Genomic DNA, 26,497 nt, shown 5'->3' with positions numbered 1-26,497 from the left:
TTACACTTTTATCCAATAAATGAGCTCATTTCAAATTTGATGCCTGCTACAGGTCTCAAAATAGTTGGGACGGGGGCACGTTTACCATGGCGTAACATCTCCTCTTCTTTTCAAAACAGTTTGAAGACGTCTGGGCATCGAGTTTATTAGTGTCTGGAGTTTTGGTTTTGGAATTTGGTCCCATTCTTGCCTTATATAGGTTTCCAGCTGCTGAAGTGTTCGTGGTCGTCTTTGACGCATTTTTCGCTTAATGATGCGCCAAATGTTCTCTATAGGTGAAAGATCTGGACTGCAGGCAGGCCAATTCAACACCCGGACTCTTCTACGATGTAGCCATGCAGTTGTTATAGCTGCAGTGTGTGGTTTTGCATTGTCTTGCTGAAATACACAACGCCTTCCCTGAAATAGACGTCGTCTGGAGGGGAGCATATGTTGCTCTAAAACCTTTATATAGCTTTCAGCATTCATAGCGCCTTCCAAAACATGCAAGCTGCCCATACCGTATGCACTTATGCACCCCCATACCATCAGAGATGCTGGCTTTTGAACTGAACGCTGATAACACGATGGAAGGTCTCCCTCTTCTTTTGCCCGGAGGACACGGCGTCCGTGATTTCCAACAATAATGTCAAATTTGGACTCGTCGGACCATAGAATGCTTTTCCACTTTGAAATAGTCCATTTTAAATGAGCCTTGGCCCACAGGACACGACGGCGCTTCTGGACCATGTTCACATATGGCTTCCTTTTTGCATGATAGAGCTTTAGTTGGCATCTGCAGATGGCACGGCGGATTGTGTTTACCGACAGTGGTTTCTGGAAGTGTTCCTGGGCCCATTTAGTAATGTCATTCACACAATCATGCCGATGAGTGATGCAGTGTCGTCTGAGGGCCCGAAGACCACGGGCATCCAATAAAGGTCTTTGTCCTTGTCCCTTACGCACAGAGATTTCTCCAGTTTCTCTGAATCTTTTGATGATGTTGTGCACTGTAGATGATGAGATTTGCAAAGCCTTTGCAATTTGACGTTGAGGAACATTGTTTTTAAAGTGTTCCACAATCTTTTTACGCACTCTTTCACAGATTGGAGAGCCTCTGCCCATCTTTACTTCTGAGAGACTCTACCTCTCTAAGACATCCCTTTTATAGCTAATCATGTTACAGACCTGATATAAATGAACTTAATTAGTTGCTAGATGTTCTCCCACCTGAATCCTTTCTAAATTTCTTGCTTTTTCAACCATTTGTTGCCCCCGTCCCAACTATTTTGAGACCTGTAGCAGGCATCAAATTTGAAATGAGCTCATTTAGTAGATAAAAGTGTAAAATTTCTTCGTTTAAAGGGATAGTTCGGCCAAAAATGATATTTAAACCATGCATTACTCACCCTCAAGCCGTTCGAGATGCATATGTCAATCTTGTTTCAGACGAACACATTTTCAGTTATTTTAGAAAATGTCTTAGACCCTTTAGTGGATATAATGTGAAGCAATGGGGTCCACCTCCTTCAAGTCCCAAAATGTGCATATATCCTTCACAAAAGTAATCCATCCGGCTCCAGGGGGATAAACGAAGGCCTTATGAGGGTAATCCGTGCGGTTTTGTCGTAAAAATATACATATTTAAAACTTTATAAATGAAAATATCTGACTTCCGGCAACGATCGACGCGCGTCCACGGGTGATGGAAGTCGGCGTACGAGGTAGGACGTAGCGTCGTGACGTAGAACGAACGCGCCCGCGCAGCCAGAGAGCTATGCAGAGAGCAGAGCAAAACATCACCCGTGAACGCGCGTCGATCGTTGCCGGAAGTCAGATATTTTCATTTATAAAGTTTTAAATATGTATATTTTTACGACAAAACCGCACGGATTACCCTCATAAGGCCTTCGTTTATCCCCCTGGAGCCGGATGGATTACTTTTGTGAAGGATATATGCACATTTTGGGACTTGAAGGAGGTGGACCCCATTGCTTCACATTATATCCACTAAAGGGTCTAAGACATTTTCTAAAATAACTGAAAATGTGTTCGTCTGAAACAAGATTGACATATGCATCTCGAACGGCTTGAGGGTGAGTAATGCATGGTTTAAATATCATCTTTGGCCGAACTATCCCTTTAAACATTTGTTATGTTATCTATGTTCTATTGTGAATAAAATATTGTCTCATGTGATTTGAAAGTCTTATAGTTTTCATTTTATTCAAATTTAAAAAACGTCCCAACTTTTCCGGAATTCGGGTTGTAGTTTATGCCCATGACTTCTTATCGGATAAAAACATTATCACCTCAATTGAGCACATTTGATTTTTGTGCACATTTTTAGAATTGATGTGCATCTCGGCCTTTCCATCCGACGTTTGTTATGTGATAGACTATCCCAAAACTCACATAAAAAGGTGGATAGCAACATAGCTAGTGACTGAACTGTTGACAGGAATTGAGAACACACACATGATCACTCACACAACACACACGGCTGTTGTTTTTGTGCTAAATTTAAAGTCCTTAAAGAAATATAATCCACAGTTTTTTGTTACTTTAAATTGATTACTTTATTAAAAACAGATTATTCTTTGTTCTTCAATAACATTCTTGCACACATTTAGATTGTGTGGATCTTATTTCAGTAAATTATCTCTCATTGTTACATCTATCCTGGCCTGTGTGACAACAATAGTGTGTCAGTTTGCAACTGAACTCTTTGTGTTTCACAATAACTCACATAATCTGTGATTGTGTTGTACATGCCCGAGTGAGTTATATTTCTAGCAGAAAAATGTTGCTACCACATATCAAACTTTGAGATATAGTACAAACAACCACTGAGTTACCGATGCTCAAACAACAGATGTTCCTCTCATCCCCGTCTCACACTCCTGAATGCTGCTGTTCTCAACTATTACTATCAGAAAAATTTAGTGTCTAAGTCTTAATGAAATCACTCATTATTATTTTTTTAGTTTTTTTTAGCTCAGCCCAAAATAATGCAACAAGTAAATAAACATCTATACAAAGCTGTTGCACAAACATAAAGACAGTGTTTCTTCTGTCTTCAGGGAAATGATGTGGAGTGTGTTATATTGATCAGATGCATATTGATCAGATCTTCAGTGTGTGAGAGTGTTTATAGTGCTGTGAGTTTAACACTTCATCACTGACAGCTTTTCTTCATTCAGACTGAAAGTAAACCACCGATAAGAAGAATGATGATCATCAGCGTCTGCATCTGGACTCTCATTCTTTCTGTTCAAGGTTCATTTACTCTATAAATAACTCAAGATGTGATTTATGTTCATGCTTTTGATGTTCAATATAGATTTTATACTGGATACTTTGACTCTAATAAGTGTACTTATGATCTAATGAAATGTCATTGACAGAAATTACAGGACAGGTTTCTGTGACTCAGACTCCCTCAGAAGAAGCTCTTCTCGGAGGAACAGTCACTATAAACTATCAAACTGACAAAGGAATTGGAGATCGTACTCAAGGTTGTGCCTCCTGTCTCTCCTGGTATCTGCAGAAACCTGGAGAAGCTCCTAAACTCCTTATTTATTACATTAGATCACAACAGTCAGGAATCCCATCTAGATTCACTGGCAATGGAGCAAATTATGGAACAGATTTCACTCAGTGGAGTCCAGACTGAAGATGCTGGACATTATTACTGTCAGAGTTTACACTTGATCAACAGTAACTGGGTGTTCACAGTGATAAAGAGTCGTACAAAAACCTCCGTCAGTCAGAGTCACAGTGACTGAACTGAAACTGCAGCTGCTCAAACACACACACACACACTACACACACTACACACACACAAACTACGCGTGTGCTCAAAACTGACTTATGACTGAAATCAGCTCTATTTGACTGTGATCTGTCCTGTGACAGACAGAGAAAAAACAGTCGGTATATTAATATCAAATCAAACGAACAAAACTGCCACCATTTGTTTTTGAGCTTCTTCAAGTAGCTTTATCTTTCACTAGAGGTTTATCAAGATAATAATAAAGATATTACTCATCATAACTTTTCTATCAAAACTACTGACTCTATCATTCATCTCAGAGCATTGTTAATGATTAAAGCAATTTTGATACATTCTGATGACCTGTGACCTCTGAATGACCTTTGCCCTCTGATGAAGTTCAGTGACATACTATAGTAACTCTGTCATTTGAATCATCAGAAAGCCTGTAGCTTCAGACACATGAATAAATGTTTATGACTCGTAACATGGAAAAATATCCTAAACACTGTTATGATTTATGAGCATCATGTGTTGGAATCCTTACACAGATTTACATATAGATTATTTGCATCGCAGCTCACGCTTCAGGAGGTTTTATAACTCTGAGTCTGAACACTGAGAATCTGAACCAACAGCAACCATGAGCTTCATCTTCATCATCTTCATCTGGATGTTCTCCAGCTGTTTCACAGGTGAGGAAATATGAAGTTAAACTGCTCTAATCTAATTGATCATTTGTGTTAGAAAAATTATCCAAATATGTAATTCTGAATGTTTATTCATTCTTCTTGATGTAGAATCAGTTGGTGAAGTGACAGTCACTCAGACGCCTGCAGTGAAACCTGTTCCTCTAGGAGACACAGTTACTATATCCTGTAAAACCAGTCCTGAAGTTTACCAGGGTTGGAGTGTTCAGCCTCTATCCTGGTACTTACAGAAACCTGGAGAAGCTCCTAAAATCCTGATTTATGCAGCAAACCGCCTCCAGTCAGGAACTCCATCTAGATTCAGTGGCAGTGGATCTAACAGTGATTTCACTCTGACCATCAGTGGAGTCCAGACTGAAGATGCTGGACATTATTACTGTCAGAGTTATCACAGTGGTAATGTGTTCACACAGTGATAAAGAGTCGTACAAAAACCTCCGTCAGTCAGAGTCACAGTGACTGAACTGAAACTGCAGCTGCTCAAACACACAAACACACACACACACACACGTTTTCAAATACACGTATCTAAACATTCTTCTATAAATGTTTTCCCTCACATAAACTTTCACCAGTCAGCAGAACAAACATCTGAAACCAGAAAAAAAATGAACCTGATGATGGACTCATTTCTGTTTCTAATAGATTACCTTTGGCCACATTATGATTTCCGTATTTGGCGTATGATCAAAGATTTGTTTTTTAAATATTCTCATTACTTTCACAGAATACACAGATCAGACAGAGATTGAGAAAGTTCAAGTCAAGAATCTAATCAAATGATCTGGAAGCAATTAAATCCATGATGTCTTTAATGGCATATTTTAATAAGATTACAAACGAGGTTGTGTGAAAACAACAGCGTTGCATTACCGTTTGCACAGCCTACACTTTCTGGTTCACTTCACAGTATTCAGTCAGTCCTCTACATTGTATGATCAATGAATTTCCATGACTTTTTCAGTCATCTGCCATTGTAAAAAAAAAAAAAAAAGCCAATATTTTACTCACATAAATCTAATTGTAACCAACAAAATATTTCGAGCAGAGCTTATGTCTTTGTTTTACACTTATGAACTTTTACCTTCTGTTACTGATGGATTGTCTCTTGCTGCCCCCTGTTGGCTATTGATCTCATGTGCACCACGTATTTACATTGCATACGAATAGACATTTTTCAACTTTATGGAGAAGAAATGAAAATCATACATGTCTGGAACATGCATATGAGGGTGAGTAAATTATGATAGGTTTTCATTATTATGTGAAATATCCCTTTAAGACTCTTCAGATCCTCCTCTAGTTTTAGACCTTATGCACTAGACTAGAGAAACAAGCTCAGCATCTTTAGTTTAGTCCTTGAATGTCCGTTTTTGCGGTAGCTCTGTACATTTCTATGGCATCGCTGTCTAAGAGTATTTAGCTGAAGTGGATTTACTTCTTATAGAGTTAATTACAGGTATCATGAGCATTGTTAATGTTTGAAGCAGATATCATAACAACATATCAGTTGACCGGGAAGATTTTAAAATGAGCGGATCATTCATAAATCCATAAGATCATCCCTGTTCATGCTGTGGAAATACAAAACAGAAAGCTGAAAAGAGGCTCTACAGACCTTATGCGTTCAAGTAATCTCATATAGATCATCGTATATGATCGTATACGCCACCACAATGTCGTAAATATCAGTGGGAAGCTCAGGATTTGCTCGATCTGTACGAGTTGTGGGCGTGTCAGTGAGAAACATGGCGCAATACCACAATACTGAAAGGTATTAGCAGTGATATTGTCAGGCTTTTCTATTTACAGCGAAGTAAGCTAAACATGCAAAGAATATGATATAACAATGTAATATGTGACGATAAAGTTTGCAGTGGCTTCATAAATTACTTAAAAACATCAAAAACCAAAGCACAACTGATGCACATTTCTTTGTTCTTAATTTTCTAGAACTAGAGTTTAAGAACCTTGCTGTATTTTTGTGTAATTAATTAAGAGAAAGTACAACGCCATCTTACTCCGACGAAAATGACTTAAATCCTGCCGTCATAAACCCCGGTCATAAACACGACTTCCCACCTCGTAAGTACGAACTTCTCAGGGTAGCAATTTTTATTTTTAGACAGGAATGAAATGAGGCTGTGATGTCACTTTACTATAGAAAACCTTCAGTGATTTGAGTCTGGATCCGGATCTGCTCATATTCAGATATTCAGATTAATATACTGAAGTTGGTCTTGTAGATGTAATCAGAACTGAATTGAATGCTACAATCTTTAACATTTTGACTTTTGTCGATGATAGGCCTACAATATTATGAAAAACGTTCATTTTTACTCTGTTCTCACTTCAGTAATTCTGTTTTGTGTCTGTTATTGAGTCTGTTATTGAGTGACTGTCTTCAGGGAAATGATGTGGAGTGTGTTTGCATATTGATCAGATCTTCAGTGTGTGAGAGTGTTTATAGTGCTGTGAGTTTAACACTTCATCACTGACACACACAACAATCTTCATCAACATGACCTTCATCATCATCTTCATCTGGACTCTCACAGCGTTTGCTCAAGGTTTGTGGAGCACAAGTTTGATATTAATTCATTTCTTCAAGTATATTGTCAAAGTTGTGAGTGTATTTTCTTGTTGTGTGTTTCAGAGTGTAGAGGACAGATCACCGTCACTCAGAGTCCCTCAATAGCTGCAGAACAACCAGGAGGAACTGTGAATATCAAATGTAAAACCAGTACAGATGTGAGGAGATGGAATGATGGGGATGAAGGTTTATTCTGGTACTTACAGAAACCTGGAGAAACTCCTATACTCCTGATTTATCGTGTAAAAAACCTCCAGTCAGGAACTCCATCTAGATTCAGTGGCAGTGGATCTAACAGTGATTTCACTCTGACCATCAGTGGAGTAAAGACTGAAGATGCTGGACATTATTACTGTCAGAGTTTCCATTGCAGAACAGATTCTTTTAATTTTTGTGAGGATGATGAAACATTCACACAGTGATAAAGAGTCATACAAAAACCTCCGTCAGTCAGTCACAGTGAACTGATACACTGACAGAAACTGCATCTGCTCAAACACTTTCACACACACTACTGACACACAGAGGACAAACACAGGAACTACACATGCTCAAATCTCCAGTAAGGGCAGATAAATGACAGATGAGAACAGATTTAGACAGCGTTGGGCAAGCTACTTAGAAAATAGTGAGCTAAGCTAGCAGTTACTCTACATTAAATGTAGCTTCACTACACTGAAGCTCCACCCTGGGAAATGTAGCAAGCTAAGCTACAGCAATATGGCAAAAGTAGTTTAGCCTACTACATCTAAGCTATTTTTTTTCAAAGCGCGTCTGTGTTGTACGTCACACGTACACTGTTAATTATTTGGCTGTAAATTTACAATAAATTGCAGGTTACCAGTTGCATGACTTTCACAGTAAGTTACTGTATTATTTTTACAGTAAATTATTGTGAAATGACAGTTGTATACTGTGACTTCACAGTAATTATGCCGTCGCATTACTGTGATTTAGCAGTAAGCTGCTGTAGAATTAATGTATTTAACTGTGAAATTACAGTTGGTGTCCATGTATTACTGTAATTTAGCAGTAAGCAGCTGTAGAATTAATGTATTTAACTGTGAAATTAGTTAGTGTCTATGTATTACTGTAATTTAGCAGTAAGCAGCTGTAGAATCACTGTACATAACTGTGAATGTCTATCTATTACTGTGATTTAGCATAAATGATGGACCAAACAAAACTGATACAAACAGTGATTTAACTTTTATTTTTTAGAAGTAAAATACAATTTAACTACAGGAATAAAACACTGGGTAACAGGGATTAACACTGGGTAACAGGAATGTGTATAGGCTCACTATTGGTGACGTTCAACCAGAAGCGCTGTGCAGTTATACTACGTGGCCATCTATCTATCCAACTCACTCGAGGCCCACAGAGAAGGAAATTAATACTTGAATAAAGTCGTTATTTTTGTTTGTTTTTTGCACTCAAAAAGTATTCTCGTCGCTTGATAAACTTAAGGTTGAGCCACTGTAGTCACTCGGACTATTTTAACGATGTCTTTAATAACTTTTCGGGGCTGGCAAGTTTCAATCCCTTAGAAGCCTATGGAGGAGTGATCCAGCTCTCAGATTTAATAAAAAGTATCTTAATTTGTGTTCTGAAGATGAACGAAAGTCTTACGGGGTTGGAACAACATGAGGGAGAGTAATTACTGACAGAGTTTACATTTTGGGGTGAACTATCCCTTTAAACCGCCAACAGCATAATACACTTTAAAGGGCTACCCATACCATATATGTATAAGGAATTTAGTACACACACAAACACATATACATTATATATATATATATATATATATATATATATATATATATATATATATATATATATATATATATATATATATATATATATATATATATATATATATATATATATATATATTAGGGCGTTAACGCAAACCCATTTTAACGGCGTTAATTTTTTTATCGTGCGATTAATGGTCTTTTTGGCCTAGCAAACTTTGTAGTTTTTTTCACACGCTTTTGCAACAGGACGCGGCATGCATTTGAAAGCGCAAGCGGATCTAGCTAGACCGGAAACAAAACAACAGGTACGCCGCACACACTTGTTTGGGCTTGCGAGCCGGCCAAATAGTTGGTTAACGTTACGTTTTGAGTGGATGACGAGCGCGAGACACCGAAATGGATGCCAATAAGATTCTGAATGGAAAGTTTACTTTTAAAAAGTTGCCAAATGGTCCCATTGACAAGACCAAAGTGATCTGTGTGTTTTGTCGTTGTGAACTGAGCTATCATCATCGCAGCTCGTCCAGTCTGAAATACCACTTGATGGCCAAGCACACACACACACACACACACACACACACACACAGCTGATGCGAATCCTCCGCCCCCTCGTCAATATCAGGACCTCGTCAGTATTTCTTTCACCCTTTTATTGATGGACAGTGTTACATTGTGTGAGAGATTATTTGCTCCAAGTGAGAATGTTAGTGTGAAATTGAACACAGTATATGCCCATGTTGTTTTCTATAAAAAAACATTTGCACAAAGCAAGCCGATCCACTTTTCCATGTTGATAAGAGCATTAAAATGAGAAAAAAGAATGGGACAAAAAGAAATCAAGAGACATTTAGAAAAGATAAAAATGTGCGATTAATTGCGAGTTAAAGGGTCACTTCACCCATTTCAACATTAATCTTTATTGAAAGTGGGTCATATATGTAGTCGAAATGTAAAAGAAATTTTGAATTTGATGCCCTCTTGACCGAGAAAAGACAGAAAATAACTTTAGTGCGCATTTGTATGCAAGACAACAACTCCCACAATGCACCACATTGCACAGCTCCGCAAGCCACTCCCACTAATCCAGAACAGCGCAAACATCAGAGAAATCACTTTTCCGTCTACAAGGCTAACGTTAGCTGCCACCAGAGTTAGAAATTTATGGGATGATTTTAGTATCAAAATGATTAACACGTGCAAGCACACTTATCAATGAACTTGATACATGTTGCAGAAATGTTTTATCCATGCCTTTCAACTTGTGTGTGCAAAATTCAAAATTGAATGAATGTGAAGCAATTTGTACAAATAGAGACATTTTTGTGAATACAAATGTTTTCCTTTGTATTAGTGTCTCATAATTTGCACATGCAACACAGAAGACGTGCATGTGTGGATCAGGTGACGCGCGTGCATTCATTGACTCGATTCATTGAGTCGATCCTATTTGATTCATTTGGATTTTGAGACTTTCATTTCGCGGTTTTCGCCTTGCACGATCCACACACAGCTGTCTGAGAAAAGCTGCTACCACTAGATGGCAGTATTCTGCTAAAACAGACAACGGCCGCATAATCAAGCGTTCTTCCGCATTTAAGACGCTTAATGAGAGTGATATTGAAGCACCAAATTTAGTACACAATAATATAGGCCTACCCTATTAATAAAGCATACTTTATAGAGGCAAACATTACGTCAGATTATGAACAACACCCATAGAAAACCATTATAAAACGCTTAACGTGCAATCGCGCGTTGCATGCTCAGTAAGGTGTATTGGCTACTGAGTTTAAATATCACCGTCTTACTGCATTGACGTTAAGCTTTTTCTTTATAATATGCTCTATGGGAGGAAAACTATATAGCCTACAGACAAGAGACTACATGAACGCAATGTACGGCGTTTCAAGTTAATAACATTTCCTTCCCGAGCCTGTTAAAAAGAAAAAGCTTAACATGAAATAAAAATTCTGCAGTTGCGTTTAACTTTGCATGTGAATGGGAGAGCAACCGGTCCGTGAGTGCAGTGAAGTAAGTTTTAGGTTTGATATTCGCCTCATTTTATAAAGGGACCATCTGCAAACTCCACTCACAGTCAAAAAAATATAAACGTCCAGTCATTCATTCAAATGAACATATTTCCAAGGTTATATTATAACCTTCTATTGCTATATATTATAATTTCCAAGGTTATATTATAACCTTGGAAGTCTAGTGGGCAGACTGACTTAGCCTACTGTTACTGTACTATGTCCAGCCAATATCTCGATTGAACAGTAGCCTACAATTTTTTAATTTACTGTAAATTGTTTTTCTATTCATGTTCCAAAGGTTGTAGTACGTTCCTAGTGACAAGTCAGGTGAAATTTTACATTATTCACTTGTAGTAAGTCACCAAAAACCCGTTTGGTTAATTACAGTAATTTTTTTATAAAATAATAATTGTTTACTAAATAGGCTACATGAAGGGAGTTATTGGGGCAATTTCACCTGTAGTAAGCCAGTCTAGTCACTGAACATACTACAACCATTTTGAACATGAAAAAACCCTTTTGGTGAATTACAGTATTTTTCTGCAGAATACAGGCTACATGAAGGGAAGTATTGTCCAAATTTTACTTGTAAGTCAGTCTTACAGAAACCTTCTACGAGCTTTGGAATTTGAAAATGTCTGTTATTAAATTTAAAAAGTAATTTGAATTAAAACAAATTATACGTTTTAACCACTGATCTATGTAGAATGACATTATAGATCAGTGGTTTTAACGCAGTTAGTGGAATTGGCAGACGTTCCCTTGTGCATCATGAGCTGTGGTTAGCGCGTCAAAGCATTCTCATGTAGAAATATGCAGCTACAGGCCCGCTACGCCAGTTGATTTTCAATTAATATTTCATGTCGATATACAATGGTTGCATATTGTTAAAACTCATCGTGCTATAGTAAGACTATAGCCTATGGCTTAAGGGTCAAGGGAAAACAAATGTACTGCGAAAATCGTCTTTAATATTTAAAAACAGACATTTTCAAATTCCTGCTTGTATACTATGTACACAATGTGTAGTCAGATAAAAATAAGCATATAATATGAACGCAACTGCGAAATTTCACCTTTTTTTTAACAGGAAGGAAAATTGTATTAACTTGAAACGCCGTGCGTTGCGTTCATGTAGTCTCTTGTCTGTAGGCTATATAGTTTTCCTCCCATAGAGCATATTATAAAGAAAAAGCTTAACGTCAATGCAGTAAGACGGTGATATTTAAACTCAGTTGCCAATATACCGTACGCTATTGAACATGCAACTAATGGTTTTCTATGGGTGTTGTTCATAATCTGATGTTATCTGTTTACCTCTATAAAGTATGCTTTATTAATAGGGTAGGCCTATATTATTGTGTACTAAATTTGGTGCTCCAATATCACTCTCATTAAGCGTCTTAAATGCGGAAGAACGCTTGATTATGCGGCCGTTGTCTGTTTTAGCAGAATACTGCCATCTAGTGGTAGCAGCTTTTCTCAGACAGCTGTGTGTGGATCGTGCAAGGCGAAACCCGCGAAATGAAAGTCTCAAAATCCAAATGAATCAAATAGGATCGACTCAATGAATCGAGTCAATGAATGCACGCGCGTCACCTGATCCACACATGCACGTCTTCTGTGTTGCATGTGCAAATTATGAGACACTAATACAAAGGAAAACATTTGTATTCACAAAAATGTCTTTATTTGTACAAATTGCTTCACATTCATTCAATTTTGAATTTTGCACACACAAGTTGAAAGGCATGGATAAAACATTTCTGCAACATGTATCAAGTTCATTGATAAGTGTGCTTGCACGTGTTAATCATTTTGATACTAAAATCGTCCCATAGAAATTCATTTCACACAAAATTTCTAGTTAGTTGGCTGTGGCGAGCAGGACGAGGGCGAGGGATGTGATAGGACAGCGCGAGGCCGGTGGCGCGAGTGATAATGAACGACAGCTGTGAGACGCACCGGTCTCTCACCGAGGAGCGGACGCATAAAACGAGGAGCGACGACAGGGCAGATCGAGAGAGGAACAGGCCTGATTTTATGTTGTGTTTTGTTTCTGTTGTGTGTGGCCAGCAGTGAGGGGCTGCTCGCTTATATTTTTGTTTTGTATTTGTTTATTTTACTATTAAAATGTTTAAATGTTTGCCGGTTCCCGCCTCATTCTTCCCACAACAACGAACCCCGTTACATTGGCAAACTCATTAGTGAATTACTCCTCGTTTGTATTTCTTTCTATATGGTGAATTATTGCATGATGATGATAAAGTTACCTGGATGTTCAGTCAGAACATATGCGGTGCGAAACTTGGATGGATCACAACACAAACGTCCGTGTGCTCGTCTGATTCAGAGGTTTCGTCCAGGTGATATTGCGATCGTTGAAATTCTCTGCAGCAGACGGACTCTATCTGTGTCCGTAGCGCACAGCGAGAGCCGAGAGCACGACATGTAGGCACCAGCAGTCCGCCCAGCTCGAGCCAGTCCGGGCTTCTCGTCTGCGCCGGGCTGGTCTCCTGCGGCGGCCGCTGCCGCAGCCGACGCCGCCGCCTCTTGTTCCTCCATCAGCCTCAGCTGCTCTTCGCTATATTGTGGCTCGTATAAATAGCCACGAACATCAGTTTCGAGCAAAAGATTTTCAAAATCCTCGTCTTCCATATCGTGTGTCGTAAATTCAGGCATTATGGTAAATCTAACTCCTTGAGCGCTTGTTAGCTTAGCTTGCTGTCTTCCAAGCAAGATGGCGGATTAATAGTTTAGTTTCTTCAGGTTTAGTCCCACCCACTGATCTGTAATAGGCCGGTGGGGTGAGTGGGTCCCACGCCCTTGAATAATAATGAGCTAAAGGCTGTAGTTTTCTTAATATGCAATGAAATTTATCTTCCGTCCTATCGTGACGCAAAATGACGATATTTACGTCACGATAGGACGGAAGTAAAACACTTAAATCCTTTTTTCTCCCATCTCAGAAAAAAAACAAGCAAAATTCCACCATCATTATAATATATGACTGGGTTTCTAACAATACAAACCTTAATGCAAATGGGTGAAGTGACCCTTTAACTATGGCATTAATGTGATTAATCGCGATTAAATAATCGTTTGATAGCAATATATATATATACTGAGACCACTGGAAATGTGAATTGTAGACTTGTCTGTACATGACGTGAGAACAGTTTGTACGTTAGCATGGATTAACTAACTTTAATTGTAACTTAATGAGAGTGTGACAACCAGAAAATGAAAGTTTTCGTCATCATAGGGATTGGGGTTGAATCCTTAGGGAACCAGGTTACTGCACACACATCATTGGATTAATACGATTAATCCAAAGCAGACATTTTGCTCTGTCTCGTTTAGGTTTAGGAAATGAAATAAAACAAACTCCATACTCTCAGGATGCCTAGAATCAGGATAACAAGAACCCCAGACACATCGGTTTACCATTTCTGTAGCATAAACACCATCAAACCGATGAGAACTTCGGATCTTCCAATATTTCCCTATGGCTCTGAAACCTAAAGATGTCCGACTTCCGGTTCCCATGTAACTGATACTTAACTGCCATTGGCTCATCTGGGTTGGAGGGGAGGGGCTTACCGATTGGTCAATTATCTCAGTTAACTCAATCCAGCGAAGCTAATCATAAACAACAGGTGTGTTCGAAGAATCTAATTAGCCAGATCATGATTAGCATGATGATATAATCTTTGATGTGTCATTTGAACTGGATCTTCTCTCGGATAACACCTGTTGAACGTTGTAAGTATTTGTAGCTTGAACCGGTTGTTTCTTTTATGTGATTGAACATTTAGTTGTAATTTAATTTCAGTAACAATGAAGCAGTGAAGAATTTGTCTGTTTAAAGGAGTAATGGATTTTCTTTTTCACTTGTTTCCCCTTCGGATCTGCAGCAAGATGTTGCTTTTATTATTCTGTCTGCTTTCTCTGACGGCAGCGGCTGCTGAAGGTACCGCATTTTACATGAGGTTTCACGGATTGGCCTGAGCAGGATTTTGTGTGTCTAGTAAAAGTTTGTGTTTGTCTTGCAGTGGGTCTCGGTGGTAAAGTGCTTCTGTTTCCAACTAAGACTAACTCCAGCTTTGTTAAACTCACTCCTGAAAAGCCCCTGAGTCTCTCAGCGTTTACTCTCTGCATGCGTGTGGCGACGGAGCTCCAGGGTCAGAGGGAGATCATTCTCTTCGCTTACCGAACAACTGGCTATGATGAGCTCAACGTGTGGAGGGAGAAAGATGGCCGCTTGTCCTTCTACCTCAGCGGCGATGGAGCGCTTTTCCACCTGCCTCCTCTCTCCACGTTCCAGACTCACCTGTGCCTCACCTGGGACTCTGTGCCTGGTCTTGCTGCTTTTTGGGTGGATGGACGGCGCAGTGTGTTCCAGATCTATAGGAAAGGTCACTCAGTTCGTCCTGGCGGCACCGTTCTGCTCGGCCAGGACCCTGATTCAGATGTGGGTTCCTTTGACCCAGAGCAGAGCTTTGTTGGTGAAATTACAGATGTGCACATGTGGGATTATGTTCTCTCTGGCAGTCAGATTAAGGCGGTTTTTTCTAACCAGGAACCGTATGTGCCGAAGGGAAACGTGATTGACTGGAACACCATCAAATATGAGACCAGAGGAAATGTGCTAGTGGTTGAAAATAACTGATGCTGATCTGATAAAATAACTGTAACTGACAAATAAATATTATCATTACAACTGCAGTGTCTGTGTGTAATTTGGAAGAATGTTGAACAGGGGGTTTTACTGTTCTTAGTGGTCTCTTAAATTTTCATATTACAGTACTAGTCAAAAGTTTAGACCCTGAACTGTTTTTGAAAGATGTTTCTTATGCTCATCAAGGCTGCATTTATTCAAATGCAGAAAAAAAACTTAATGGTGAAATATTAATTTAGAATAAAGGTTTTCTGTCTTTATACTTCACTTATTTCCTGCATGTGATAAAGGCTGAATTTTCAGCATTTCTGCAGTGTCATGATCTTTCTGAAATGTGACCCTGGATCACAAAACCGGTCACATGTCGCACGGGTATATTTGTGGCAATAGCCAACAAGACATTGTATGGGTTGAAATTATTGAATTTTCTTTTATGCCATAAATCATTAAGTAAAGATCATGTTCCATGAATATATTTAGTAAATTTCCTACCGTAAATGTATAAAACATTTGAGTAAATGCAGCACAATCGCAAACATAAGGTGATTTTGTCAATGTATTGATATTTTTGCACCCTCAGATTCCAGATTTTCAAATAGTTCTCCGCCAAATATTGTCATATACTAACAAACCAAACATCAATGGAAAGCTTATTTATTCAGTTTTCATGTGATCTAAATCTTAATTTAAAAAAATTTACCCATGTGACTGGTTTTGTGGTCCAGGGTCACAAATCATTTTAATATGCTGATTTGGTATTTTATCAATTTTGGATTTTTTTTTTTTTTTTTTGGAACCTTTATTTCTTTTCTTTTTTTTTCTTAACTTTTTTTTAATCAATTTAACACATCCTTGCTGAATAAAAGAATGACCCCAAACTTTTGAATGGTAATGTATATTGTTAAAGATTTGTTTTAAATAAACGCTGCTTTTTCTTTTTTTTTCTTTTTTTACTTTTCGATGTGAATTAATGCTTCCGGTTATGTATGTATCAGTTTCTGCAAAAATATTATAAAATCTGACCTTTTAAAAAACGAAGGTAATAATTGAACTAAACGTCTTACAAACCAATACCCTAGTCTTGATATAATACCATCCAGACTCAGAGTAGCCTAAAGTCGAGTTGTGACATTTTTATTTGATTTTAAAACGTTCAATTTCAAAATAGAAAAAAAGTAAATAAATGCTAGCCTACACAAAATATGATTTTTGTTGTGTTATTGTGGAGATAATTTTTTGGGTAACACTTTATTTTGATGGTCCATGTCAAATAAATGTCAACTAACTATCATTCGAGTAGCCTGTTAGTATAGCCTACTGTAAGGTTAGAATAAGTTGATATGTTGCACATTTACTTAATAGACAGTAGAATTTAATAAAGTAGTTATTAAGAATATTAAAGTAGTTATTAAACGAGTTAATTATCTCAGAATTACGAGATATTTTTTCATGAAAAAAGTTTTTGCTCTGTTTTTCTGAATTAACGAGTTAATATCTCAGAATTATGAGATATTTTTTTCTTTTTTCCATGAAAAATGATCTCGTAATTCTGAGATAATTAACTCGTTAATTCAGAAAAACATAGATTTTTTTTCCTCAAGTGAATGCAATACGCTTACGTAATATACAGTGAAATTCATTTATAAATAATTTTTTATATATATAATTCAGAACGTAAAAAAAGAAGCAGGAACGAACTATATTGGATATTAACATCCAATAGTGTAAATCGCGGCAGCAGCTTCAGGTTGGTAATCCAAGGCACTGTTGTCTATAGTACTTCCGGGGATATTCCCACCGGAGTCTCGCTTTCGATTTCAAAATGGCTGCTGCGTGAAATCCAAGGGGGTAATCCATCGACCGGAAGTTGAAGCCGGCCGGGTGCCGCCATCTTGTAGCAGAACTTCACTTGCGTTAGCATTTCCATTGACTCCCATTCATTTTGGCGTCACTTTGACAGCGAATAACTTTACATCTGAGGCGTTTAAAGACTCCATTTGTCCATTATTTATTTCTAAAGAAACACGACAATGTATAAAAGGCTCCATTACCTTCTATGTTACGTTATGGCCCCGTAGAAACAGATTTAGTAAAAATAGGCTAACGATTGCGTCATAACCACTCGACTCTCTGTCGCGCTGTACAGAAATTACCCTATAGACAGAAGTAGAAACTCGCGCGCAATCGGGGGGACGTCCCGTCAAGGGAGAAGCCCATAGAGAGTTGTAAAGCTGCTCCTGCTGCGAGCTCATGGACAGCTAATACTCACGATCTCCGGCAGCTCAGCAAGTTTCGGAAGGGAATGATTCAGATTCCTCTTGGCACAGCTACTAGAAGAGTAACGTCTGTCACACAGGTTGCTCACGTCATCAAGCTTAGTTTGAGTCGGTCTGAGTCTGCGCGTCAGGAACGGAAGTGCTCAAAAATCGCTAAAAATGGGCTTCAACTCTCAACTGAGTTCCAATGAGATGGCTCTGTCTACTTCTTTTACTGTCTATGGTGAAATCAGCGTATAGATTCCTTTTAGACAAAAAATAAAATAAAATAAGCATGGTCTAAATGATGCGTTTTTAAAACCAAATTCGAGAATGTAAAAATGTAGGATTAAAAAGACTATCATGAAAAAAAGAGATATGAATGATATGGATGATATGAAATCTAGAGAAGCTACCATATTGCTTTCCAATTTACGTTTTCATTACATGTATTGCATGCATTTAGAAAATGCTAAAGCAACTTACAAAAGAAGAACAAAAGCAATTTATCAGAGAGCCAACAATAATCGTAATATACTGTACAATGCCAGGTTTATTTGACAATTTAATGTTTGTTTCTAAAGCAAAAGTTAAAGCTCAATATCATATAATTTCCAGCAACCAAAGAGCAGTCTGAACTGTAAAACTATTACATATAGCGAATTGTATTTATTATATACATTTTAAATCCACAATTTGTCACCCTGACCCCTGATTTTGTGTTCCCGTTCAGCTCATTCCTCTTTCTTGAGTATTAAACAAGAGGACTGTATTCCCAACCAGAAGCCCGGCAGAGTTTTCTCCTTTATGGGATTCTTAAACCTGTGAATAAGTTTCGCTTCTTTCTTCTTTGACTCTTCGTCTGTCTCCACGGCGTAGAAGCAGAGCAGGCCTGCGGGCTGATCCACATAGACACCTATAGTGCTGCACTGATGAGAGCCCTCCACCCTGCGGTTGATTCCTTTATGCCAGGCGTCATAGCAGGACCCGGCCCAACCCAGACCCCACGACTCCTCGTTCTCCCCGAGGCCACAGGTCCCGTCGCCGGCCCTCCTCCCGGCACCCTCATACGTCGCCCCTATAACCACCCAGCCGGAGTACTCCACCTCCCAATAACAGCGCGACGCCCAGATAGACTCCTTACACAGCACCTGCACACACACACACACACACACACACACACACGCAGGAATGCGTTTTATTATTTTGGAAATAGTGCATGAGAGAGACAAAGATATCAGAATTATGTGAGTGTGTTTGTTTGTGTGAGTTGTGGCCCATTCATGATTTTGAAAACGCTTTGCAAAGTATATAGTTTCCCAATATGTGCTTTTCATTTTATTATTTATCATGTCATATAACTGATGTAATATTAAATAGTTTTATGAAAAGTGGCAATAGTTTTGGAGACATTGTCATCTCACTTAGCAGAAAAACGTGTGTGTGTGTGTGTGCGTGTGCGCGTGTGTGTGTGCGCGCATCTGTGCGCGCGCGTGTGTGTGTGTGTGTGTGGTTTTGTGTTTGTTTGTGTGTGTGTGTGTGTGTGTGTGTGTGTTTGTTTGTGTGTGTGTGTGTTTGTTTGTGTGTCTGTGTGTGTGTGTGTGTGTGTGTGTGTGTGTGTGTGTGTGTGTGTGTGTGTGTGTGTGTGTGTGTGTGTGTGTGTGTGTGTGTGTGTGTGTGTGTGTGTGATTCACCTGAGGGTTGTAGTCAAATCTCTGTTGTCTGTCCAGGCAAGGACACACCTCATCTGTCAAGCGGATCACTTTAGCCCCGCCCTCTGTGAGCCACAGCACTTTATTGGCAGTTCGTTCGTCCAATGAAATATTGAACCAGTCTAGGATGAAAGAAAAAGGTCAGCCACGCCAATTAATTCAAATTATGAATTAGTTATTTTTGGAAAAAAATTATTGTTTCCTTGGCAACTAGCTGATATAAAATAAGTTTAAGTTTTTAAAAAATATTTTATTTAATTTTAGTATGTTTTTATTTTTAGTTAATGATAATAATCATGGTTCAGACTGGAAAGTAGCAGGGGCGCGTTTCTCAAAAGCATCATTGGCCAACTATGATCGCAATGTCTATTGAACTCTATTGGTAACGACAGAACTTGTTGCGACCATGGTGGGCTTTGGGAAACGCACCACTGGTGGTCAGTACTGGTTTATTTGATTCTTGTTCTGTGTGCGAGACTCACATTTCAGCAGCTCCTCTCGGGACGTCGGCTCTGGGATGTTCGGCTCATAAACTGGAAGCTTTTCTGAAGAGGGAGAATGTGAGAAATATATCAGTTCAGACATCAAGCCAGATTTACTAAACAGGGCAAATTAGCGTGAGAGCGCAATACCAAAACAGCACCGATGGAAGGAAAGTTCTTCGCTTGATCTACTGAATACACACACATTAAAGAACACACACGCAGTCAGATCATTTCCATAATGACCAACGCAATCTGGTTAAAGACATGCTTCATTTGGGCGGTAAATAATGCTGCAAAAACCAGTCAATTGACTAGTGCAAACCTTAGTAAATCACCTTGCATGATTCATTTAAATATTCTCCTCCCATACATTTTGCTTCTGAAAGGGAAACTATTACAAATGCAATAAGGTCAGCAGCAAAAATAACCCTGTCCCTGTCAACACATATTCAGCGCGAACAACTTCTGATAGTAGTTCTTTAACACGAGAAGAGGGTTTGCGCAGGCGCACGCTGTTAAATCTGGCCCTTATAGACTTCGCCATTATAGGGTACAAAGCATAGATATCCATAATAAAGGCTAGTCTTACGGCGGAGTCTCTATCGTCATCACCGGCGGCCATCTTGTCACAGGCAAGCTTTCTGGCGGGCTCTGTGGTGCCTGATGTAAGATGAGTGATCAGCACGAACACAAATACTCTTATCTCGTTGAAATCTTGACGGATTTACAAACGGTGTGGTTTCTTACAAACGTTATTAACGTGGCTATAATTCTGGATGATTATTTATTTATACACTTATTATTCATAAGTATGCAGTGTCATAACTACATCTCTGACGTTTATAACAAACCAAACCGTTTGAAAATCGGTAGAAAATTGAGCAAGTTATGGTTATTTAAAAAGTACATGCACCATTAAAACACAATGTTACGAGTGAGCGAGCTGCCTGTGACAAGATGGCCGCCAGGTGCGGACGTCGACCTCCATTGGACAGCAGCGCGGACGAGACGCCTTGTTTATACTCGACGCGTCCGCACGAGCGCGAGTCTCCGCTGACTGCGCGCGGACCTCTCCATATGGACGAGGCGTTTATACTTGACGCGCTCGCCGTTGTGCTATTTTGTGAAACGACAGGGGGCGACTCGGAGTTATTCTCCTCTAAACCACCAGGAATCAGCAGTGAAGAAGTAGTTTGCCATTTATTAGTAGTTTATTAATTTCTGATTCATATAAAAAGAGTAATAAATGCAGTAGGTTTATTGCACTTTCACTGCATGTAAACTAGTAAACAACTGAAGCCTTATTGAAGAGTGTTTGAACCTTAATTTCATCAGCAGGGCTTACTTCTGCTATTGTAGGCTTATTTTGTAAATGTAAGCAGTTACTTTATACAAGTGCAAACTGGGTGCTTAATGTAAATGTGTTCCTATTCACAAAATGAGAGGCTTTTATGGTCGCCAGTCAATGCAAATGTCTCTGTGTATAGAAGGATCATAAACATGGTGGTACAGACATACCAGTTCGGCCAGATTCGGCTCGAAGTCGTTCATCTTCGGATGCGGCGCCGCGCGCGATGTTACAAAAAGTGCCGTGCACACCGCCAGGCGAAATGGGGTCTTGCGCACCCAACGCGCACGACCGCCCACACCGCAATGACGTCATTTTTGCCGCGCGCACTTCGCGCTCTTGCGGACGCGTCGAGTATAAACAAGGCTTTGTAGAGGGTGCTTCTCAATAGAGGGTATGCGCATGACGTCACCGTCGGCCGGAGTGAATGCGGTCACGCCCACAAGTGGCAAAAAGACTGAGCGGCAGCATTTGTTTTCAGCGTGAACGCCGTGAAAATCACACAAAAACACATCTAAAACAGGAAAGAGCTTTGCGATTGACTGTACAACTAGATTTGACCAGAAATCTGAGGTACTGTATATTTTTACAGACTGCAAAAAGCTACAGAACTGACTATATTCTGCATAATTGGATGTTTTTAAATAAACACTGACAAAAAACTATATAAGTTTTAGGGCTGGACGATATGATGATATACAGTATAACATTAATGTAAGTGATCACTCGGATTTAGACCTATCTATATTGTATTTATATAAAACGTTTACAGGCAAATTTTCTTCATTTATTTCCCCGGCGTCGAAATCAGGCACATATAAATGTCAGGAAACAAGATTCCTGGCTGCATGTCAATATCCATGGATCACTGGATCTTTGATAAGTTGTAAGGAACACTATATCGAGTCCAACTATTAGTTTAAACTGATAATAGTTTGTTTTACTCGCGTTAACGCAGTTTCCCCTATTAACTCCAGTCACGCAGCAGCTCTTCTGCCACTCAGTCCCGCTGAGGGGGGCGTGTTCCGGCGGGGAAGTGACGTTAATGCATTCCCTCTATATCCCTCCTCGTCTCCTCGATCCTCCGTCCTCCATCCTATGACCCGGAAACCGATCGAGCTCAGCCATCTTGAAGGACATCTCAATTCTCTAATTGCACCGCGAGGAGGCGAGGATCGAGGAGTGAGGAGGCTTCCAGAGGAGCTATGAGCGAGGATACACAGGTGTACCCTTTGCGGAAGAGTTTTATCGACTAAACATGACGCACGTATCAATTCTCCTCCCCCTTCACATCTGTCACAATCATTTGAATTTATACTTTACTTTTGTAGTTTACATAAACCACACAACTCACATATTTCAACAAGGTATCTTGGTTTATTATTATTTATTATGAATTTCTTAAATAAACAAACTTAAACAACATAAGGGCAGATCCTTTGAGCACTGCTGATGACGCAGTGAAGTGACGTTCGAGTGATCAAGTATTCCAATGTATAAAAAAGCTTTCATTCAATTCCTCCGTCCTCATTTTTTTCCCTTGCAGCCTTCCCTCGCGTCCTACAGGGGGCGGAGCTGAGACGCGAGGAAAGGAAACGAGGATGCACAAATAAGAAATGAGAAGCACCCCTAGCCTTTATTATGGATATCTATGGTACAAAGGGGCTAAAGGCGCACCGGGGGAAAAAGCGCCATTGATTTTATTCTCCTCTAAACCACTAGATGGCACAAAACACCGCAGCACTTTCCAAAACATCCGCTTTTCAAGATGCGCGTGGACATTTGTCTGATTCTTAACGCGAACGCGCAGCAGCGCAAAGCTCATCCGTGCTGAATTGATCGCGGCAGTATTTGATATTTTTAAAAAATGTAGATTGTAGATGTAGATTCAAGTAGCAAACGAGAATCGCTAAAATTACTGAATATATTCTGAGACAAAGGTCATGTCAATGATTTTTAGTTTTGTTTAAAGGGATACTCCACTTTTTTTGGAAACAGGCTCATTTTACAACTCCCCCAGAGTTAAACTGTTGAGTTTTACCGTTTTTGAATCCATTCAGCCGATCTCCGGTTCTGGCGGTACCACTTTTAGCATAGCTTAGCATACATCATTGAAGTGGACAAGACCATTAGCATTTATAAAAAAAAAAATGACCAAAGAGTTTCGATATTTTTCCTATTTAAAACTTGACTCTTCTGTAGTTACATCGTGCACTAAGACCGACGGAAAATGAAAAGTTGCGATTTTCTAGGCTGATATGGCTAGGAACTATACTCTCATTCCTGCGTAATAATCAAGAAACTTCACTGCCGTACCATGAGAGCAGCAGGCGTAATGATGGTCTTTTTTTTTTTTTGAAATGCTAATGGTCTTGTCCACTCCAATGATGTATGCTAAGCTATGCTAAAAGTGGTCCCGCCAGAACCGGAGATCGGCTGAATGGATTAAAAACGGTAAAACTCAACAGTTTAACTCTGGGGGAGTTGTAAAATGAGCCTATTTCCAAAAAAAGTGGAGTATCCCTTTAAGGTAATTAAATTATTTATTTATTTTTAAACGGAAGAATATGTAAAAGGATGGTATTTGTGGTAAACAGTGCTCCTGCTGTCAGGGGGAAATACACAATAATTAACATTATAATAAACAGCTGACTGACTTTTTCATTTGTTGACATGACATGGTTATATTCAGATGGTAAAAATCATATATTAAGTTGTCCACCTTAGAGATAATAAACATATTTGTAATGAAACCATCATAAATAAAAAATATGATATTAATCATATCATATAATAAAATATCATATTGTTTGTTACTACTGTAATGCTATATTACAGTAAATTATTATGGGATCTCATTCAATGCTTTAAGAATATTTACTTTTTTTAAATAATTTTGTTTCTGTATTTTTTAAATAAGCATATTTTAATGATATTTATTGAAAAAAAAATGTTAATTTAGAATTTTATCAAAATAAACAGAAAATAGTACAAACTTTGCTAAAGTGATTGTTTTGAACAAAGTATTAACTTAGACATTATTAAAAACATATTATTTTAGCTAAAGTACGTTGTGCCCTTTGTCCTTTTGCCCTGTGTGTCTGTGGGGTAACAGGCCCACCTCGACACCTCTTATAAGATTTTTAAACAAATAAACCACTTTTATGATTTAGTTTCACACAAAATCTGTTGCTCCATCAATGTTCAATAAACACATACATATTTTCTTCTGAAATCATACTTTATGGGAGTAGTGAAAAGCCCATAAGGTGTGCCTTTGGCCCCGTTGTATTCATGATAATGATCATATTTATTCATGCAGACAGGGTTTAGATAGATATATGTTTAGTCCATCATACCAACAGGAGTATTTCTCGCTTTGATTTTCATTCCTGGAAGAAAGAAAAAAGACGTTGAAAAGAGTTTGATCAATAAAGTGTGTGTTTGTATAATAGATGAACCTTTGAAGAGGACAAATGGTGATTTATCCTGACAAGTTAATGTAGTGTGTCTGTTCTCACTCTCTGTTCTCAGTCTCTGTGACATTCAGACTCGTCTCTGGTAACAGCATCAAACCCGCGGCATGCGTGTATGTGTGTGAGTGTGTAACCCACTGACCCAATAGCCCAGTTTAAAATCATGCAACATTTGTTCAGACTTCATGAGAATGTGCTAACAGTCCAACGACACACCGAAACAAACACTGATTATGTGCTTCTTCATCACTCACATCATACTTCAGTTGAATCATTCATCACTAATTTATATGAAAAAAAAAAAAATTCACTACTTTTTGCATTCAAATTATTGACAGATTTGCTTAATTACATGACATTCATGGATTTTACGTGATGAATAAGTGTGACATAATGGCCTCATGTACACCTTTAAAACTGTTTATTATCTAGACTTATTGCAGTTAAGCCAACTTTGTATGTCAAGCCAAGTTCAGAGCAGCATAAGCATTATTCCAGTATAATTTTTTGTTTCATAGTTTTGTTATTAGATTCATTTTGTACTTGTTAATTTTAGTTTAAAACACTAAAACAGTCTGTGCATTAGAAACATTCTGAGATTTATTCCTGGGTTAGTTCTGAATTATGATAGTAATGCTTTACCTGTCTTCCTGGTTTGAGGCGTCATGATTCTTTGGCTTGAAGGCATTTTGATGATTGGGTTTGAGTTTGTCAGTAATGTGTCTAGATATTGACCGTGTTGTGTGTAAAGCACTGCGGCTCTTTTATAGTCGACATATATTGGGCACAAGGCCATTAGAAACCGTGAGGAGGGCGTTTCCAATGTCATACTTTGGCCAAATAAAGGCAGCAGGTCAGAAACACAAACTGAAGTGGGGGAAAGGATCACAAACCGAGTCAAATTACACACACACACACACACACACACACACACACACACACACACACACACACTGACTCGAATATTCGCAGATAGGGATCCTGTAAATAACAAGCCATGGTGAAAATGCTGTCAAGAAGCACTCTCTGTTCCCATTTTAAATATTCCTTGCGATAATATATATTTGCTGCAAACTTTTTTTTTTTTTTTTATATAATTATTAATATGCCAAATAGTAGATTCTCAAACATAATCCTAAAAGTTAGTTCTACATAAAAAATTAAAACCTTTTTTTATTGTGTATTTCATTTTTTAATATTTTATTATTTATTATATTTCCATTGAGTATTAAATCGAACTTTTGTCAACTCTCTGGGACAATTTACAGCATTTGACCCGAAAGATTTTAGCTACGGATTCACAGACACATTGTTTGTTTTTATCATGGTGGCGACTGTCCATTGTAGGCTATTCAGTGTTTATTACTCTGAGCTAACAATATTATCTTCATTATTTCATTATTTCATTATTAGGTCGTCATGGGAACCCCAGTTGTGGACATGTGAATGCCACTAATGACAAAGTGACATTAAAGGTGCAGTGTGTAACATTTTTGAGTATTTATTAACAGAAATGCAATATGACATCCATAACTATGTGTTCAGTGGTGTATAAAGAACTTACTTAATAAACCGTAATGTTTTTATTACCTTAGAATGAGGCATTTATAATATCTACATAGGCGCGGGAATCCCCTTCTATGAAGGTCGACATATTGTGACGTCATGTTTCTACAGTAGCCGAACGCGA

At 38.6% G+C, this 26,497-nt stretch overlaps 2 protein-coding genes, 1 pseudogene and 2 gene segments (V, D, J or C); 4 read left to right on the top strand and 1 right to left on the bottom strand.

Moving 5' to 3' along the window:
• Window positions 1-3,126: 3,126 nt before the first annotated feature.
• On the top strand, window positions 3,127-3,767 carry LOC130097056 (Ig kappa chain V region 3547-like; annotated as a pseudogene).
• A 618-nt stretch (window positions 3,768-4,385) lies between these two features.
• On the top strand, window positions 4,386-4,880 carry LOC130097001 (Ig kappa chain V region K29-213-like). The segment is given in 2 exon segments: window positions 4,386-4,449; window positions 4,555-4,880. Coding segments are annotated over 2 exon segments (378 nt in total).
• Window positions 4,881-6,884: 2,004 nt separating this feature from the next.
• LOC130097055 (Ig kappa chain V region 4135-like) lies at window positions 6,885-7,479 on the top strand. The segment is given in 2 exon segments: window positions 6,885-7,034; window positions 7,121-7,479. Coding segments are annotated over 2 exon segments (408 nt in total).
• A 7,274-nt stretch (window positions 7,480-14,753) lies between these two features.
• On the top strand, window positions 14,754-15,528 carry LOC130097083 (C-reactive protein-like). Its single transcript, XM_056263735.1, has 2 exons — window positions 14,754-14,823; window positions 14,906-15,528. The coding sequence occupies exons 1-2, from the start codon at window positions 14,772-14,774 to the stop codon at window positions 15,520-15,522; spliced, it is 669 nt and encodes a 222-aa protein (XP_056119710.1). The 5' UTR covers window positions 14,754-14,771; the 3' UTR covers window positions 15,523-15,528.
• A 2,973-nt stretch (window positions 15,529-18,501) lies between these two features.
• Window positions 18,502-25,545, bottom strand: LOC130097082 (tripartite motif-containing protein 16-like protein). The gene is made up of 5 exons (XM_056263734.1): window positions 25,450-25,545; window positions 24,691-24,723; window positions 19,981-20,043; window positions 19,481-19,620; window positions 18,502-18,937 (listed from the first exon to the last, which is right to left on the bottom strand). Exons 1-5 carry the CDS (start codon window positions 25,493-25,495, stop codon window positions 18,521-18,523), a joined length of 699 nt encoding a protein of 232 aa, XP_056119709.1. The 5' UTR covers window positions 25,496-25,545; the 3' UTR covers window positions 18,502-18,520.
• Between the last annotated feature and the right edge of the window lie 952 nt (window positions 25,546-26,497).

This window comes from Rhinichthys klamathensis, unplaced genomic scaffold (genome assembly GCF_029890125.1).
Source record: "Rhinichthys klamathensis goyatoka isolate OS25496 unplaced genomic scaffold, OSU_Roscu_1.1 h1tg000209l_1, whole genome shotgun sequence".
NCBI lineage: Eukaryota > Metazoa > Chordata > Actinopteri > Cypriniformes > Leuciscidae > Rhinichthys > Rhinichthys klamathensis.
This window is presented reverse-complemented; position numbering and strand designations above follow the sequence as displayed.

What these genes read in the sequence shown, in the direction of transcription:
- LOC130097083 (XM_056263735.1), top strand. Translation starts at nt 14,772, where the DNA reads ATGTTGCTTTTATTATTCTGTCTGCTTTCTCTGACGGCAGCGGCTGCT. An exon ending in GACGGCAGCGGCTGCTGAAG is followed by an intron (nt 14,824 to 14,905) that starts GTACCGCATTTT and finishes TTTGTCTTGCAG; the next exon opens with TGGGTCTCGGTGGTAAAGTG.
- LOC130097082 (XM_056263734.1), bottom strand. Translation starts at nt 25,495, where the DNA reads ATGCCTTCAAGCCAAAGAATCATGACGCCTCAAACCAGGAAGACAG. An exon ending in AGCGAGAAATACTCCTGTTG is followed by an intron (nt 20,044 to 24,690) that starts GTATGATGGACT and finishes CTCCCTCTTCAG; the next exon opens with AAAAGCTTCCAGTTTATGAG. An exon ending in CCGAGAGGAGCTGCTGAAAT is followed by an intron (nt 19,621 to 19,980) that starts GTGAGTCTCGCA and finishes CTTTCATCCTAG; the next exon opens with ACTGGTTCAATATTTCATTG.